The 17249-nt window shown below is 44.4% G+C and overlaps 1 protein-coding gene and 1 long non-coding RNA gene across 3 annotated transcripts; both read right to left on the minus strand.

Moving 5' to 3' along the window:
- Positions 1–613: 613 nt before the first annotated feature.
- On the minus strand, positions 614–1977 carry LOC121398179. The gene is made up of 3 exons (XR_005964155.1): positions 1939–1977; positions 1345–1417; positions 614–692 (listed from the first exon to the last, which is right to left on the minus strand). It is a non-coding gene; the product is annotated as an uncharacterized LOC121398179 (long non-coding RNA).
- Positions 1978–2479: 502 nt separating this feature from the next.
- LOC121398303 (serine/threonine-protein kinase mig-15-like) lies at positions 2480–4064 on the minus strand. Of its 2 annotated transcripts, XR_005964232.1 has the most exons (7): positions 3955–4064; positions 3812–3850; positions 3628–3693; positions 3405–3458; positions 3186–3311; positions 2756–3082; positions 2480–2610 (listed from the first exon to the last, which is right to left on the minus strand). XR_005964232.1 is itself a non-coding variant. In XM_041577368.1 (6 exons), the coding sequence occupies exons 1-6, from the start codon at positions 3979–3981 to the stop codon at positions 2969–2971; spliced, it is 426 nt and encodes a 141-aa protein (XP_041433302.1). In that variant the 5' UTR covers positions 3982–4064; the 3' UTR covers positions 2486–2968. The 2 variants fall into 2 exon arrangements, 1 of the variants encoding a protein (XP_041433302.1); XM_041577368.1 differs by having other exon boundaries at positions 2486–3082.
- Positions 4065–17249: the final 13185 nt, after the last annotated feature.

Genomic DNA, 17249 nt, shown 5'->3' on the forward strand with positions numbered 1-17249 from the left:
GTCTACCAGCTGAGAACCGTTGTACAGGGATACTGAATGGAGATGGGACCTTACCCTGTGGATGTTTCTTTTCCTAGGCTGTGATTCAGGAAAACTCATTCTGGGCTGTTGATGTTATTGGCCACAAGATCAATAACAGGAGAAGCCCTCCAGGGCCACTTGCAGAGCTGCTTCTTGTTCTGCCGATGTCTGTGTGCAGAAGTCACAAGCACGCCGCAGCTTCAGGGTCCACAGAGCTACTCCTTCAGTCCTGTATAGGGAAAAATCATATTTGTGATTCATGAATACTAATTAAAGCTTGTATATGAGTCATAAACAAAAAAAATAAAGACTGAAGACTAAATGCAAATGTCTTAGAATGCCATTGTCACCATTATACTAAAATATAATATTAAGCTAAGTACCCCTTAAAACATGTATATTATTCCCAGTGCCATTATAATAAAACCAACTCTTGCAGATGTTGAGTTACACTGTGTGATGGTGCAGTCGTATCAAATATAATGGATTCCCTCACCTTTCTTGGCCGGCCGGTTCTGCAGAGTCCGGAGATGTTCTCCAATCTCAGCCCTGATGATCTTCTTAGGTGTCAGTTGGGTGATGAATGGGTGCTGCAGGAGTTCTTCAGCACTCCTCTCTCTGAAGGATCCTTCTTCAGACAGGAATCCAAGAAGGACACAAAACGTTGTGACCTGGAAAAAAAGAGATTTTAGCTTTAGCTAGCAAAAAAAATCCCCAGATTATTATTTCCAGATTCCAGAAGCTTTTACCCAGTAACCATTAGCTATACTCCAGAATTTACATATATTTTGCAGTATATCTATCTGTCTATCTATAATATATATCTATATGTCTATCTACTATCTATTCTATCGGTATCTATCTATCTATCTATCTATCTATCTATTTTGATTGATCTCTTTAGGGAGAAGTGAGACCCATAGTATTACAGCATTACACATTATAGTAATCACATAGTAGTGGGGCCCATAGTTTTTATACTGATATGCCCCTGAGACATAGACAGTGATTATATACATAAAATATATCATATCTGCTCTGCATCCATCTATATTTCCCTCAAATCACACATATCCCTGCCTGCAGTAGAAAAACCTCTATTTATATTTAGGAGGTATTTAAACAAAATACACATCGCTATGAGCTGAGACTGAAATCTCCCCATTATCCCAAATTTATACAGACAAGGGAAGGTGAGGACCGTGGAAGCGGCTAAGTGGATATAGGAGTTGCCAACTGTCCCAAGTGTTAATAAGAAAATGTGAGTTCCATGTCTGTAAGCACAGGTACAATGTACAGTGACACAAGCTGGGACCGACTCACCATCTGTCTGATTGAAGCTTCGGTGGTTGGGCTTCTCTAATCAGCTGCTCCACAGGGTATATATCTGCATATGCTAAATGTGAAAAACATTATGAGTTAGTCTGTAGGATAAGTGAACTCCGCGCTAAGTCAAATTCAAGCAGCACCGATAAAAAAGTGGACCCACTAGTGCTCGTGTATTGTAGCTGTAAGGCAGGTTCACTGCGCTGGTTTAAGAGAACCCGTAATTATTCCTAAAGAGAAAAAGCGCTGTATAGTGTGTTACCTCTTTCAATGCGATAACATACAAGTTTAGAACTTCTCCAAAGACATCTCCCTTGTGAGTAGTTCTAAACTTGTATGTTATCGCATTGAAGAAGGTAACACCACTATACAGCGCTTTTTCTCTTTAAGCACCGCACTGAACCTGCCTTACAGATGAAAAAACACATATATATCAGGCCCATCAAACATGTCTAGAAGTTATTTATTTAAACTATAGAAAAGTTATTTTTGTTGGAAATAGCAAATCACCCCAAATTCCTTTAATTCTGATATAGAACCTCTGCTGCTCAATGTATAAAATAAAGTAGCCAAAATGGTTGATTCGCTTACGTGGTTTTCCTTCGGCCATTTCGATGGCGGTTATCCCAGCGACCAGATGTCACACTGCAAAAGACACACCAAAGAGCATTAGAAGGAGAGAATTGGGTTAGTGGCTGTTTAATAAAATCTAAGTAAAAAGGCTACACTTATACAAGTCTCTTTTAGAAACATATACATATATTATCATGGGGGCAAAAGTACAAGCCATTCTCCTTAGCTCAATGATGGCCAAAACAGAACAGAATACAACTTCTAAAATAGCACAATGCACCCCCTAGTAAATGAACACATCATGGTATATGTAAAAGTGAAAAAATGCTTTATTATATATAAACGTGTATACAGCAATACATCTCCATTACAAACAATAGCAGTTACATAACTGAGCAAAGGAGCAAATATATTAAAGCAGACACATTGTGCAAAAAGTTAAGAAACCCAAAGTTTTGGAAAAACTCCTTTCTCTCCATGAGAAAACGACTGCTTCTATGTCGCATTAACACTGATAAGTAAATGCTCCGTGTTGTTACAAGTATTATAAGTACAACATACTTTTGGTGTCGTACGCCAGGCGCTGGCCCTTCTGCCTTATGGCCTCGGGTGCCATCCAATGTGCAGTCCCGTCTGCTTCATGGCACAATCCTGTCTGCGGGTCCAGGTTCCAGCTGTTTCCAAAGTCGACTGAAATGACAGATAGAATCTATTAATGGAAAATAACTTGTTTAACCACAATAAGATAAGAAACCTGAATTATGAAACACCCTGACTCCATATTCACAAAAGCTCCCAACCAGCCATTACTCTTATATCTGTAAGTTTTACTCACTGATCTTGACTTTGGCCGTCTCTGTGAGCATGATGTTCAGGCTCTTGATGTCTCTATGAACGGCCCGGTTCTTGTGGATGTGGTGCAGCCCCTGGGGAGATTGAGATGTAGGTTATAAGACTATAACAGACATAAGACTAAACATTCCCAACAAAGAGATTGTATATATATAATTTATGCAACAAGAAGAGTCCTTAAGGTGTAAATCTGGCCTTACTTTAAAACCTCCTTGCAGACATAGCCGATCCAGGTCTCCTTCAGGGATTGGCCATTGGTCTTGTGGATGAGGTTATGGAGAGAGCCTCCACCACAGTACTCGAGAACAATCTGAAATACATAGATATTATTTAAGGTCATGTATTCTATCACTTCCAGTGGAGATTGCTTTGGCACAAGAGGAATGAACACGATACAGTAAATCATTTCTTACTTCCAAGAGCTCCGATGAGCACTCCGTGAGTGGAGCCCTGTAGTAGGCTCCATAGTAAGAGGCGATGTTATTGTGGCCGCCGAACTGCTGGAGAAACTTCAGCTCCCTGCAGACTGACTCTTCATCCTGGAGTGGAATAATAGAAATCCCTTTAGCTCACATAGGCAACTACACAAATAGGATTGATATATAATGATTGGAATTATAAAGATACAGTACTCGGCTGATGTTGGCGATCTTCACCGCTACCACGCCTCTATGATGGTGACGACCCTGTAATACAGACAGAAAGGTTGACTTATATACAAGTAGGAAAGAGAGGGTCTAATGCAGCCTCCAAACCAGAAGCTTGATATGTCTGCCTAAATCATTGTGTGATTGTGTGTAGTGATCACACTCTTGTTCAGTTCTCCTACTTTCTAGGAATTGGTTGGTCCCTTACCTTGTAGACGTCTCCGGTGCCGCCCACTCCAAGAAGCACATCCTTGGTCAGCCGACCGTCAGGAGGCTGGAAAATAAAATAGAAAAAAGAAGGCTTTTATTGATAACATAATATTCCCCAGGGTATAAAACATGTCTCACTTCCAGCAGTAGCAGCAAGTGTTTTTACCCTCCTTTCTACTCACCTTATAAATCTCAGAGAGGGTACTGGATTCGGCCTGTGGCTGAAGGAGAAGAGAAAGATTCTATTACATTCTATACTTTATCTGTATCTGTTCTCTATACAGCAAAACCCTAAATTCAGATAAAACAGTAGCAGTTGCCTTACCCTCCTCCAGGGGGCGCAGAAAGGCATTGCGTCCAAGTTTTTTAGCTCTTAAAAGAGCTGTTGGGTTATGAAGAGATATCAGCTGACGTCAAAGGAAGATGTTTTCTCCAAACGCCAAAATCAGATGGAATATCGCTGAATATCTCTATAAAACAATCGCTGTGAAATCTCTCGGGAAAATCACTCTGAAAATCGCTTCGAAAACGCTATGAAAACGCTTCGTCGCTCGGATATTTCACTGTGTGGGGACACAGAAAGAAAGAAGAGATTGTAAGCTCACATGCACCAGCCCTCAAGTATTCACACCCTCAACCAATTCTCCCATTGTACCAAAAACAAACCCTTAACTTATATATATTGTTTATCTGTTTTATCTGTTTTTTATTCGGGCCACAAATTCTGAAATCTGATATCCATTGCCAAAAAATGAAATTAACATCAGTTTTTCCTTTTGCATCAACAGCATTAAAGCAAAGCTCCCCTTTAAATGAAATGAAATTAAACAGGTTGCCGCATTTCCCTGTATTGGCACCATCCATTCTTCCCTCTATTATAATATGAGGCTCCGTCCCTGCTGAAATACAGCCTCTCAACATCATCATATCACAGTAAAAGGACGAGTACAGGCTGCAGGTCTGACAAGGGATGCTGGGATTTGTATTATAGGCTGCAGGTCTGACAAGGGATGCTGGGATTTGTAGTTCTTTAAGAGCTAAAAGACCACAGGCTGCAGGTCTGACAAGGGATGCTGGGATTTGTAGTTCAGTAACAGTTAAAAGACCACAAGCTGCTGGTCTGACAAGGGATGCTGGGATTTGTACTATAGGCTACAGGTCTGACAAGGGATACTGGGATTTGTATTATAGGCTGCAGGTCTGACAAGGGATGCTGGGATTTGTAGGTCAGTAACAGCTAAAAGACCACAGGCTGCAGGTCTGACAAGGGATGCTGGGATTTGTATTATAGGCTACAGGTCTGACAAGGGATGCTGGGATTTGTACTATAGGCTACAGGTCTGACAAGGGATGCTGGGATTTGTACTATAGGCTAGAGGTCTGACAAGGGATGCTGGGATTTGTACTATAGGCTACAGGTCTGACAAGGGATGCTGGGATTTGTAGGTCAGTAACAGCTAAAAGACCACAGGCTGCAGGTCTGACAAGGGATGCTGGGATTTGTACTATAGGCTACAGGTCTGACAAGGGATGCTGGGATTTGTACTATAGGCTACAGGTCTGACAAGGGATGCTTGGATTTGTACTATAGGCTACAGGTCTGACAAGGGATGCTGGGATTTTTACTATAGGCTACAGGTCTGACAAGGGATGCTGGGATTTGTACTATAGGCTAAAGGTCTGACCAGGGATGCTGGGATTTGTATTATAGGTTGCGGGTCTGACAAGGGATGCTGGGATTTGTACTATAGGCTACAGGTCTGACAAGGGATGCTGGGATTTGTACTATAGGCTACAGGTCTGACAAGGGATGCTGGGATTTGTATTATAGGCTGCAGGTCTGACAAGGGATTCTGGGATTTGTAGGTCAGTAACAGCTAAAAGACCACAGGCTGCAGGTCTGACAAGGGATGCTGGGATTTGTACAATAGGCTGCACCTCTAACAAGGGATGCTGGGATGTGTACTGTAGGCTACAGGTCTGACAAGGGATGCTGGGATTTGTATTATAGGTTGCGGGTCTGACAAGGGATGCTGGGATTTGTACTATAGGCTACAGGTCTGACAAGGGATGCTGGGATTTGTACTATAGGCTATAGGTCTGACAAGGGATGCTGGGATTTGTATTACAGGCTACAGGTCTGACAAGGGATGCTGGGATTTGTACTATAGGCTGCAGGTCTGACAAGGGATGCTGGGATTTGTAGGTCAGTAACAGCTAAAAGACCACAGGCTGCAGGTCTGACAAGGGATGCTGGGATTTGTACTATAGGCTTCAGGTCTGACAAGGGATGCTGGGATTTGTAGGTCAGTAACAGCTAAAAGACCACAGGCTGCAGGTCTGACAAGGGATGCTGGGATTTGTACTATAGGCTACAGGTCTGACAAGGGATGCTGGGATTTGTATTATAGGCTGCAGGTCTGACAAGGGATGCTGGGATTTGTACTATAGGCTACAGGTCTGAGAAGGGATGCTGGGATTTGTATTATAGGCTGCAAGTCTAACAAGGGATGCTGGGATGTGTACTATAGGCTACAGGTCTAACAAGGGATGCTGGGATTTGTATTATAGGTTGCGGGTCTGACAAGGGATGCTGGGATTTGTACTATAGGCTAAAGGTCTGACAAGGGATGCTGGGATTTGTATTATAGGTTGCGGGTCTGACAAGGGATGCTGGGATTTGTACTATAGGCTAAAGGTCTGACAAGGGATGCTGGGATTTGTACTATAGGCTGCAGGTCTGAGAAGGGACGCTGGGATTAGTAGTTCAGTAACAGTTAGAAGACCATAAGTTGCTGGTCTGACAAGAGATGCTGGGATTTGTAGTTCATTAAGAGCTAAAAGACCACAGGCTGCAGGTCTGACAAGGGATGCTGGGATTTGTAGTTCAGTAACAGTTAAAAGACCACAAGCTGCTGGTCTGTCAAGGGATGCTGGGATTTGTACTATAGGCTGCAGGTCTGACAAGGGATGCTGGGATTTGTATTACAGGCTACAGGTCTGAGAAGGGATGCTGGGATTTGTATTATAGGCTGCAGGTCGGACAAGGGATGCTGGGATTTGTATTATAGGCTGCAGGTCGGACAAGGGATGCTGGGATTTGTAGGTCAGTAACAGCTAAAAGTAAAGACCACTGGCTGCAGGTCTGACAAGGCATGCTGGGATTTGTACTATAGGCTGCAGGTCTGACAAGGGATGCTGGGATTTGTATTATAGGCTGCAGGTCTGACAAGGGATGCTGGGATTTGTAGGTCAGTAACAGCTAAAAGACCACAGGCTGCAGGTCTGACAAGGGATGCTGGGATTTGTACTATAGGCTACAGGTCTGAGAAGGGATGCTGGGATTTGTATTATAGGCTGCAAGTCTAAAAAGGGATGCTGGGATGTGTACTATAGGCTACAGGTCTAACAAGGGATGCTGGGATTTGTATTATAGGTTGCGGGTCTGACAATGGATGCTGGGATTTGTACTATAGGCTAAAGGTCTGACAAGGGATGCTGGGATTTGTATTATAGGTTGCGGGTCTGACAAGGGATGCTGGGATTTGTACTATAGGCTACAGGTCTGACAAGGGATGCTGGGATTTGTACTATAGGCTAAAGGTCTGACAAGGGATGCTGGGATTTGTATTATAGGTTGCGGGTCTGACAAGGGATGCTGGGATTTGTACTATAGGCTACAGGTCTGACAAGGGATGCTGGGATTTGTACTATAGGCTACAGGTCTGACAAGGGATGCTGGGATTTGTATTATAGGCTGCAGGTCTGACAAGGGATTCTGGGATTTGTAGGTCAGTAACAGCTAAAAGACCACAGGCTGCAGGTCTCACAAGGGATGCTGGGATTTGTACTATAGGCTACACCTCTAACAAGGGATGCTGGGATGTGTACTGTAGGCTACAGGTCTGACAAGGGATGCTGGGATTTGTACTATAGGCTGCAAGTCTAACAAGGGATGCTGGGATGTGTACTATAGGCTACAGGTCTAACAAGGGATGCTGGGATTTGTATTATAGGTTGCGGGTCTGACAAGGGATGCTGGGATTTGTACTATAGGCTACAGGTCTGACAAGGGATGCTGGGATTTGTACTATAGGCTGCAGGTCTGAGAAGGGACGCTGGGATTAGTAGTTCAGTAACAGTTAGAAGACCATAAGTTGCTGGTCTGACAAGAGATGCTGGGATTTGTAGTTCATTAAGAGCTAAAAGACCACAGGCGGCAGGTCTGACAAGGGATGCTGGGATTTGTAGTTCAATAACAGTTAAAAGACCACAAGCTGCTGGTCTGTCAAGGGATGCTGGGATTTGTACTATAGGCTGCAGGTCTGACAAGGGATGCTGGGATTTGTATTACAGGCTACAGGTCTGAGAAGGGATGCTGGGATTTGTATTATAGGCTGCAGGTCGGACAAGGGATGCTGGGATTTGTATTATAGGCTGCAGGTCGGACAAGGGATGCTGGGATTTGTAGGTCAGTAACAGCTAAAAGTAAAGACCACTGGCTGCAGGTCTGACAAGGCATGCTGGGATTTGTACTATAGGCTGCAGGTCTGACAAGGGATGCTGGGATTTGTATTATAGGCTGCAGGTCTGACAAGGGATGCTGGGATTTTTAGGTCAGTAACAGCTAAAAGACCACAGGCTGCAGGTCTGACAAGGGATGCTGGGATTTGTAGGTCAGTAACAGCTAAAAGACCACAGGCTGCAGGTCTGACAAGGGATGCTGGGATTTGTAGTTCATTAAGAGTATTTTGCTGGTATTTGTACAGGCTACAGGTCTGACAAGGGATGCTGGGATTTGTATTATAGGCTACAGGTCTGACAAGGGATGCTGGGATTTGTACTATAGGCTACAGGTCTGACAAGGGATGCTGGGATTTGTACTATAGGCTACAGGTCTGACAAGGGATGCTGGGATTTGTATTATAGGCTGCAGGTCTGACAAGGGATTCTGGGATTTGTAGGTCAGTAACAGCTAAAAGACCACAGGCTGCAGGTCTGACAAGGGATGCTGGGATTTGTACTATAGGCTACACCTCTAACAAGGGATGCTGGGATGTGTACTGTAGGCTACAGGTCTAACAAGGGATGCTGGGATTTGTACTATAGGCTACAGGTCTGACAAGGGATGCTGGGATTTGTACTATAGGCTACACCTCTAACAAGGGATGCTGGGATGTGTACTGTAGGCTACAGGTCTGACAACGGATGCTGGGATTTGTATTATAGGTTGCGGGTCTGACAAGGGATGCTGGGATTTGTACTATAGGCTACAGGTCTGACAAGGGATGCTGGGATTTGTACTATAGGCTATAGGTCTGACAAGGGATGCTGGGATTTGTATTATAGGCTGCAGGTCTGACAAGGGATGCTGGGATTTGTATTATAGGCTGCAGGTCTGACAAGGGATGCTGGGATTTGTAGGTCAGTAACAGCTAAAAGACCACAGGCTGCAGGTCTGACAAGGGATGCTAGGATTTGTACTATAGGCTACAGGTCTGACAAGGGATGCTGGGATTTGTATTATAGGCTGCAGGTCTGACAAGGGATGCTGGGATTTGTACTATAGGCTACAGGTCTGACAAGGGATGCTGGGATTTGTATTATAGGCTGCAAGTCTAACAAGGGATGCTGGGATGTGTACTATAGGCTACAGGTCTAACAAGGGATGCTGGGATTTGTACTATAGGCTACAGGTCTGACAAGGGATGCTGGGATTTGTATTATAGGCTGCAAGTCTAACAAGGGATGCTGGGATGTGTACTATAGGCTACAGGTCTAACAAGGGATGCTGGGATTTGTACTATAGGCTGCAGGTCTGACAAGGGATGCTGGGATTTGTATTATAGGTTGCGGGTCTGACAAGGGATGCTGGGATTTGTACTATAGGCTACAGGTCTGACAAGGGATGCTGGGATTTGTATTATAGGCTGCAAGTCTAACAAGGGATGCTGGGATGTGTACTATAGGCTACAGGTCTAATAAGGGATGCTGGGATTTGTACTATAGGCTACAGGTCTGACAAGGGATGCTGGGATTTGTATTATAGGCTGCAAGTCTAACAAGGGATGCTGGGATGTGTACTATAGGCTACAGGTCTAACAAGGGATGCTGGGATTTGTACTATAGGCTACAGGTCTGACAAGGGATGCTGGGACTTGTATTATAGGTTGCGGGTCTGACAAGGGATGCTGGGATTTGTACTATAGGCTACAGGTCTGACAAGGGATGCTGGGATTTGTACTATAGGCTGCAGGTCTGAGAAGGGACGCTGGTATTAGTAGTTCAGTAACAGTTAGAAGACCATAAGTTGCTGGTCTGACAAGGGATGCTGGGATTTGTAGTTCATTAAGAGCTAAAAGACCACAGGCTGCAGGTCTGACAAGGGATGCTGGGATTTGTATTACAGGCTACAGGTCTGAGAAGGGATGCTGGGATTTGTATTATAGGCTGCAGGTCTGACAAGGGATGCTGGGATTTGTAGGTCAGTAACAGCTAAAAGACCACAGGCTGCAGGTCTGACAAGGGATGCTGGGATTTGTATTATAGGCTACAGGTCTGACAAGGGATGCTGGGATTTGTAGTTCATTAAGAGCTAAAAGACCACAAGCTGCTGGTCTGACAAGGGATGCTGTGATTTGTACTATAGGCTACAGGTCTGACAAGGGATGCTGGGATTTGTATTATAGGCTGCAGGTCTGACAAGGGATGCTGGGATTTGTAGGTCAGTAACAGCTAAAAGACCACAGGCTGCAGGTCTGCCAAGGGATGCTGGGATTTGTATTATAGGCTACAGGTCTGACAAGGGATGCTGGGATTTGTATTATAGGCTACAGGTCTGACAAGGGATGCTCGGATTTGTACTATAGGCTACAGGTCTGACAAGGGATGCTGGGATTTGTACTATATGCTAAAGGTCTGACAAGGGATGCTGGGACTTGTAGGTCAGTAACAGCTAAAAGACCACAGGCTGCAGGTCTGACAAGGGATGCTGGGATTTGTACTATAGGCTACAGGTCTGACAAGGGATGCTGGGATTTGTACTATAGGCTACAGGTCTGACAAGGGATGCTGGGATTTGTACTATAGGCTGTAGGTCTGACAAGGGATGCTGGGATTTGTAGGTCAGTAACAGCTAAAAGACCACAGGCTGCAGGTCTGACAAGGGATGCTGGGATTTGTACTATAGGCTACAGGTCTGACAAGGGATGCTGGGATTTGTATTATAGGCTGCAGGTCTGACAAGGGATTCTGGGATTTGTAGGTCAGTAACAGCTAAAAGACCACAGGCTGCAGGTCTGACAAGGGATGCTGGGATTTGTACTTTAGGCTACACCTCTAACAAGGGATGCTGGGATGTGTACTGTAGGCTACAGGTCTAACAAGGGATGCTGGGATTTGTACTATAGGCTACAGGTCTGACAAGGGATGCTGGGATTTGTACTATAGGCTACACCTCTAACAAGGGATGCTGGGATGTGTACTGTAGGCTACAGGTCTAACAAGGGATGCTGGGATTTGTACTATAGGCTACAGGTCTGACAAGGGATGCTGGGATTTGTATTATAGGTTGCGGGTCTGACAAGGGATGCTGGGATTTGTACTATAGGCTACAGGTCTGACAAGGGATGCTGGGATTTGTACTATAGGCTATAGGTCTGACAAGGGATGCTCGGATTTGTATTACAGGCTACAGGTCTGACAAGGGATGCTGGGATTTGTATTATAGGCTGCAGGTCTGACAAGGGACGCTGGGATTTGTAGTTCAGTAAAAGTTAGAAGACCATAAGTTGCTGGTCTGACAAGGGATGCTGGGATTTAAAGTTCATTAAGAGTATTTTGCTGGGATTTGTACAGGCTACAGGTCTGACAAGGGATGCTGGGATTTGTATTATAGGCTGCAGGTCTGACAAGGGATGCTGGGATTTGTACTATAGGCTACAGGTCTGACAAGGGATGCTGGGATTTGTACTATAGGCTACAGGTCTGACAAGGGATGCTGGGATTTGTATTATAGGCTGCAGGTCTGACAAGGGATTCTGGGATTTGTACTATAGGCTACAGGTCTGACAAGGGATGCTGGGATTTGTACTATAGGCTATAGGTCTGACAAGGGATGCTGGGATTTGTATTACAGGCTACAGGTCTGACAAGGGATGCTGGGATTTGTATTATAGGCTGCAGGTCTGACAAGGGATGCTGGGATTTGTAGGTCAGTAACAGCTAAAAGACCACAGGCTGCAGGTCTGACAAGGGATGCTGGGATTTGTACTATAGGCTACAGGTCTGACAAGGGATGCTGGGATTTGTATTATAGGCTGCAGATCTGACAAGAGATGCTGGGATTTGTACTATAGGCTACAGGTCTGACAAGGGATGCTGGGATTTGTATTATAGGCTGCAAGTCTAACAAGGGATGCTGGGATGTGTACTGTAGGCTACAGGTCTAACAAGGGATGCTGGGATTTGTACTATAGGCTACAGGTCTGACAAGGGATGCTGGGATTTGTATTATAGGCTGCAGGTCTGACAAGGGATGCTGGGATTTGTACTATAAGCTACAGGTCTGACAAGGGATGCTGGGATTTGTACTACAGGCTACAGGTCTGACAAGGGATGCTTGGATTTGTACTATAGGCTACAGGTCTGACAAAGGATGCTGGGATTTGTATTATAGGTTGCGGATCTGACAAGGGATGCTGGGATTTGTACTATAGGCTACAAGTCTGAAAAGGGATGCTGGGATTTGTATTATAGGCTGTAGGTCTGACAAAGGATGCTGGGATTTGTACTATAGGCTACAGGTCTGACAAAGGATGCTGGGATTTGTACTATAGGCTACAGGTCTGACAAGGGATGCTGGGATTTGTACTATAAGGCTACAGGTCTGACAAAGGATGCTGGGATTTGTACTATAGGCTACAGGTCTGACAAGGGATGCTGGGATTGTACTATAGGCTGCAGGTCTGACAAGGGATTCTGGGATTTGTACTATAGGCTACAGGTCTGACAAGGGATGCTGGGATTTGTACTATAGGCTACAGGTCTGACAAGGGATGCTGGGATTTGTATTATAGGCTGCAGGTCTGACAAGGGATGCTGGGATTTGTAGGTCAGCAACAGTTAGAAGACTACAGGCTACAGGTCTAACAAGGGATGCTGGTATTTGTACTATAGGCTACAGGTCTGACAAGGGATGCTGGGATTTGTATTATAGGCTACAGGTCTGACAAGGGATGCTGGGATTTGTACTATAGGCTACAGGTCTGACAAGGAATGCTGGGATTTGTACTAAAGGCTACAGGTCTGACAAGGGATGCTGGGATTTGTACTATAGGCTGCAGGTCTGACAAGGGATGCTGGGATACTGTATGTACTATAGGCTACAGGTCTAACAAGGGATGCTGGGATTTGTATTATAGGCTGCAGGTCTGACAAGGGATGCTGGGATTTGTACTATAGGCTACAGGTCTGACAAGGTATGCTGGGATTTGTACTATAGGCTACAGGTCTAACAAGGGATGCTGGGATTTGTATTTTAGGCTGCAGGTCTGACATGGGATGCTGGGATTTGTACTATTTGCTACAGGTCTGACAAGGGATGCTGGGATTTGTACTATAGGCTACAGGTCTGACAAGGGATGCTGGGATTTGTACTATAGGCTACAGGTCTGACAAGGGATGCTGGGATTTGTACTATAGGCTACAGGTCTGACAAGGGATGCTGGGATTTGTACTATAGGCTACAGGTCTGACAAGGGATGCTGGATTTGTAGGTCAGTAACAGTTAGAAGACTACAGGCTGCAGGTCTGACAAGGGATGCTGGGATTTGTATTATAGGCGGAAGGTCTGACAAGGGATGCTGGGATTTGTACTATAGGCTACAGGTCTGACAAGGAATGCTGGGATTTGTACTAAAGGCTACAGGTCTGACAAGGGATGCTGGGATTTGTACTATAGGCTGCAGGTCTGACAAGGGATGCTGGGATACTGTATGTACTATAGGCTACAGGTCTAACAAGGGATGCTGGGATTTGTATTATAGGATGCAGGTCTGACAAGGGATGCTGGGATTTGTACTATAGGCTACAGGTCTGACAAGGTATGCTGGGATTTGTACTATAGGCTACAGGTCTAACAAGGGATGCTGGGATTTGTATTTTAGGCTGCAGGTCTGACATGGGATGCTGGGATTTGTACTATAGGCTACAGGTCTGACAAGGGATGCTGGGATTTGTACTATAGGCTACAGGTCTGACAAGGGATGCTGGGATTTGTACTATAGGCTACAGGTCTGACAAGGGATGCTGGGATTTGTACTATAAGCTACAGGTCTGACAAGGGATGCTGGGATTTGTACTATAGGCTACAGGTCTGACAAGGGATGCTGGGATTTGTATTATAGGCTGCAAGTCTAACAAGGGATGCTGGGATGTGTACTGTAGGCTACAGGTCTAACAAGGGATGCTGGGATTTGTACTATAGGCTACAGGTCTGACAAGGGATGCTGGGATTTGTATTATAGGCTGCAGGTCTGACAAGGGATGCTGGGATTTGTACTATAAGCTACAGGTCTGACAAGGGATGCTGGGATTTGTACTACAGGCTACAGGTCTGACAAGGGATGCTTGGATTTGTACTATAGGCTACAGGTCTGACAAAGGATGCTGGGATTTGTATTATAGGTTGCGGATCTGACAAGGGATGCTGGGATTTGTACTATAGGCTACAAGTCTGAAAAGGGATGCTGGGATTTGTATTATAGGCTGTAGGTCTGACAAAGGATGCTGGGATTTGTACTATAGGCTACAGGTCTGACAAAGGATGCTGGGATTTGTACTATAGGCTACAGGTCTGACAAGGGATGCTGGGATTTGTACTATAGGCTACAGGTCTGACAAAGGATGCTGGGATTTGTACTATAGGCTACAGGTCTGACAAGGGATGCTGGGATTTGTACTATAGGCTGCAGGTCTGACAAGGGATTCTGGGATTTGTACTATAGGCTACAGGTCTGACAAGGGATGCTGGGATTTGTACTATAGGCTACAGGTCTGACAAGGGATGCTGGGATTTGTATTATAGGCTGCAGGTCTGACAAGGGATGCTGGGATTTGTAGGTCAGCAACAGTTAGAAGACTACAGGCTACAGGTCTAACAAGGGATGCTGGTATTTGTACTATAGGCTACAGGTCTGACAAGGGATGCTGGGATTTGTATTATAGGCTACAGGTCTGACAAGGGATGCTGGGATTTGTACTATAGGCTACAGGTCTGACAAGGAATGCTGGGATTTGTACTAAAGGCTACAGGTCTGACAAGGGATGCTGGGATTTGTACTATAGGCTGCAGGTCTGACAAGGGATGCTGGGATACTGTATGTACTATAGGCTACAGGTCTAACAAGGGATGCTGGGATTTGTATTATAGGCTGCAGGTCTGACAAGGGATGCTGGGATTTGTACTATAGGCTACAGGTCTGACAAGGTATGCTGGGATTTGTACTATAGGCTACAGGTCTAACAAGGGATGCTGGGATTTGTATTTTAGGCTGCAGGTCTGACATGGGATGCTGGGATTTGTACTATTTGCTACAGGTCTGACAAGGGATGCTGGGATTTGTACTATAGGCTACAGGTCTGACAAGGGATGCTGGGATTTGTACTATAGGCTACAGGTCTGACAAGGGATGCTGGGATTTGTACTATAGGCTACAGGTCTGACAAGGGATGCTGGGATTTGTACTATAGGCTACAGGTCTGACAAGGGATGCTGGGATTTGTAGGTCAGTAACAGTTAGAAGACTACAGGCTGCAGGTCTGACAAGGGATGCTGGGATTTGTATTATAGGCGGAAGGTCTGACAAGGGATGCTGGGATTTGTACTATAGGCTACAGGTCTGACAAGGAATGCTGGGATTTGTACTAAAGGCTACAGGTCTGACAAGGGATGCTGGGATTTGTACTATAGGCTGCAGGTCTGACAAGGGATGCTGGGATACTGTATGTACTATAGGCTACAGGTCTAACAAGGGATGCTGGGATTTGTATTATAGGATGCAGGTCTGACAAGGGATGCTGGGATTTGTACTATAGGCTACAGGTCTGACAAGGTATGCTGGGATTTGTACTATAGGCTACAGGTCTAACAAGGGATGCTGGGATTTGTATTTTAGGCTGCAGGTCTGACATGGGATGCTGGGATTTGTACTATAGGCTACAGGTCTGACAAGGGATGCTGGGATTTGTACTATAGGCTACAGGTCTGACAAGGGATGCTGGGATTTGTACTATAGGCTACAGGTCTGACAAGGGATGCTGGGATTTGTAGGTCAGTAACAGTTAGAAGACTACAGGCTGCAGGTCTGACAAGGGATGCCGGGACATTCAGGACATGAGTGACAGTGACTGGGAAGTTGAAGCTCCAAAACTTTTTCCTTTAAATCATTTTAAGAAGTCAGTTTTATATACAAAGTAAGATGCAAAGAGAAATATGGATATTAATAGTATTGGAGGAGAAACACCAAGTGGCCAACTGTCAACTGTCACTCCAAACACTGGGTGACCCCTGTTATATGGGAACATGGAGGATTTCAGACTTTTGCCCTTAGTAATTGCTTAACTTTTACTGAAAAGCTTTTTAATAAGTACATTTTATATACAAAATGAGATATAGAGAGAAATATAAATATTAATCGCATTAGAGGAGAAACCTGAACAGCAAGTGGCCAACTGTCAACTGTCACTCCAAACACTGTCATTGGCCCCTGTTATATGGGAACATGGGAGATTTCAGACTTTTCCCCTTAATAATTTCTTAACTTTCCCTTAAAAGATTTTTTAAGAAGTAAATGTTATATACAAAGTGAGATACAGAGAGAAATATAAATATTTATAGCATTAGAGGAGAAACCTGAACAGCAAGTGGCCAACAGTCACTCCAGATATTGCCATAGTGACCCCTGGTATATGTTAACATAGGAGATTTTAGACTTTTTATTATTTCTTAACTTGCACTTATTTTAAATATAAAGCAATTGGAATCCCAAATGTTATTTTATACTTTCTGTATTTAGCCTGACAGGTGTGTAGCCTCCCAGCATCCCTGTTCCTTCCCCCAACCCCAACTCTCCTATAATCTATTAAAATGACAAAACCAAGGCTAATATCCCATGCGCTACCTAATGACTCAATTTAGTAGTGATTTTCTTCATTTATATCATTATTTTCCATAAATTGTCCCCCAGTGTGTGCTGTGCATCCACTCACCTCTGATCCCAGAAATGAAAGTGAGAAATCCGTTATTTAACTGTCACTTAGCCGTGCGGCCAAATGCCAGGATGTACTTCTGTGTATTATCCTGAGTTGTCTATAGTCTGCCTGTTTCCCCATTCCTCCCATAATGATATTTTCTATTAGAATATGCACAAAACCAAGGAGAATATCCCAGGCACTAGCCAGTGTCACACTCAAATAGTGATTTCCTTCATTTCTGCCATTATTTCCCTCAATGCTCCACTCACCTCTGATTCCAGAGTTTTCAGTCAATCACGTTTTATGTTTATATCCTGATAGTGATTGGCTGCAAGTTCAGCACATGTTTACATGCTGCTTAGATAA

The sequence above is a fragment of the Xenopus laevis genome, chromosome 9_10L, assembly GCF_017654675.1.
Source record: "Xenopus laevis strain J_2021 chromosome 9_10L, Xenopus_laevis_v10.1, whole genome shotgun sequence".
Lineage (NCBI taxonomy): Eukaryota > Metazoa > Chordata > Amphibia > Anura > Pipidae > Xenopus > Xenopus laevis.

Coding starts and splice junctions, on each gene's coding strand:
- LOC121398303 (XM_041577368.1), bottom strand. CDS start 3,981: ATGCCTTTCTGCGCCCCCTGGAGGAGG. Junction 3,459..3,627: donor GCACCGGAGACGTCTACAAG/GTAAGGGACCAA, acceptor TCTGTATTACAG/GGTCGTCACCATCATAGAGG. Junction 3,083..3,185: donor GCTCATCGGAGCTCTTGGAA/GTAAGAAATGAT, acceptor TATGTATTTCAG/ATTGTTCTCGAGTACTGTGG.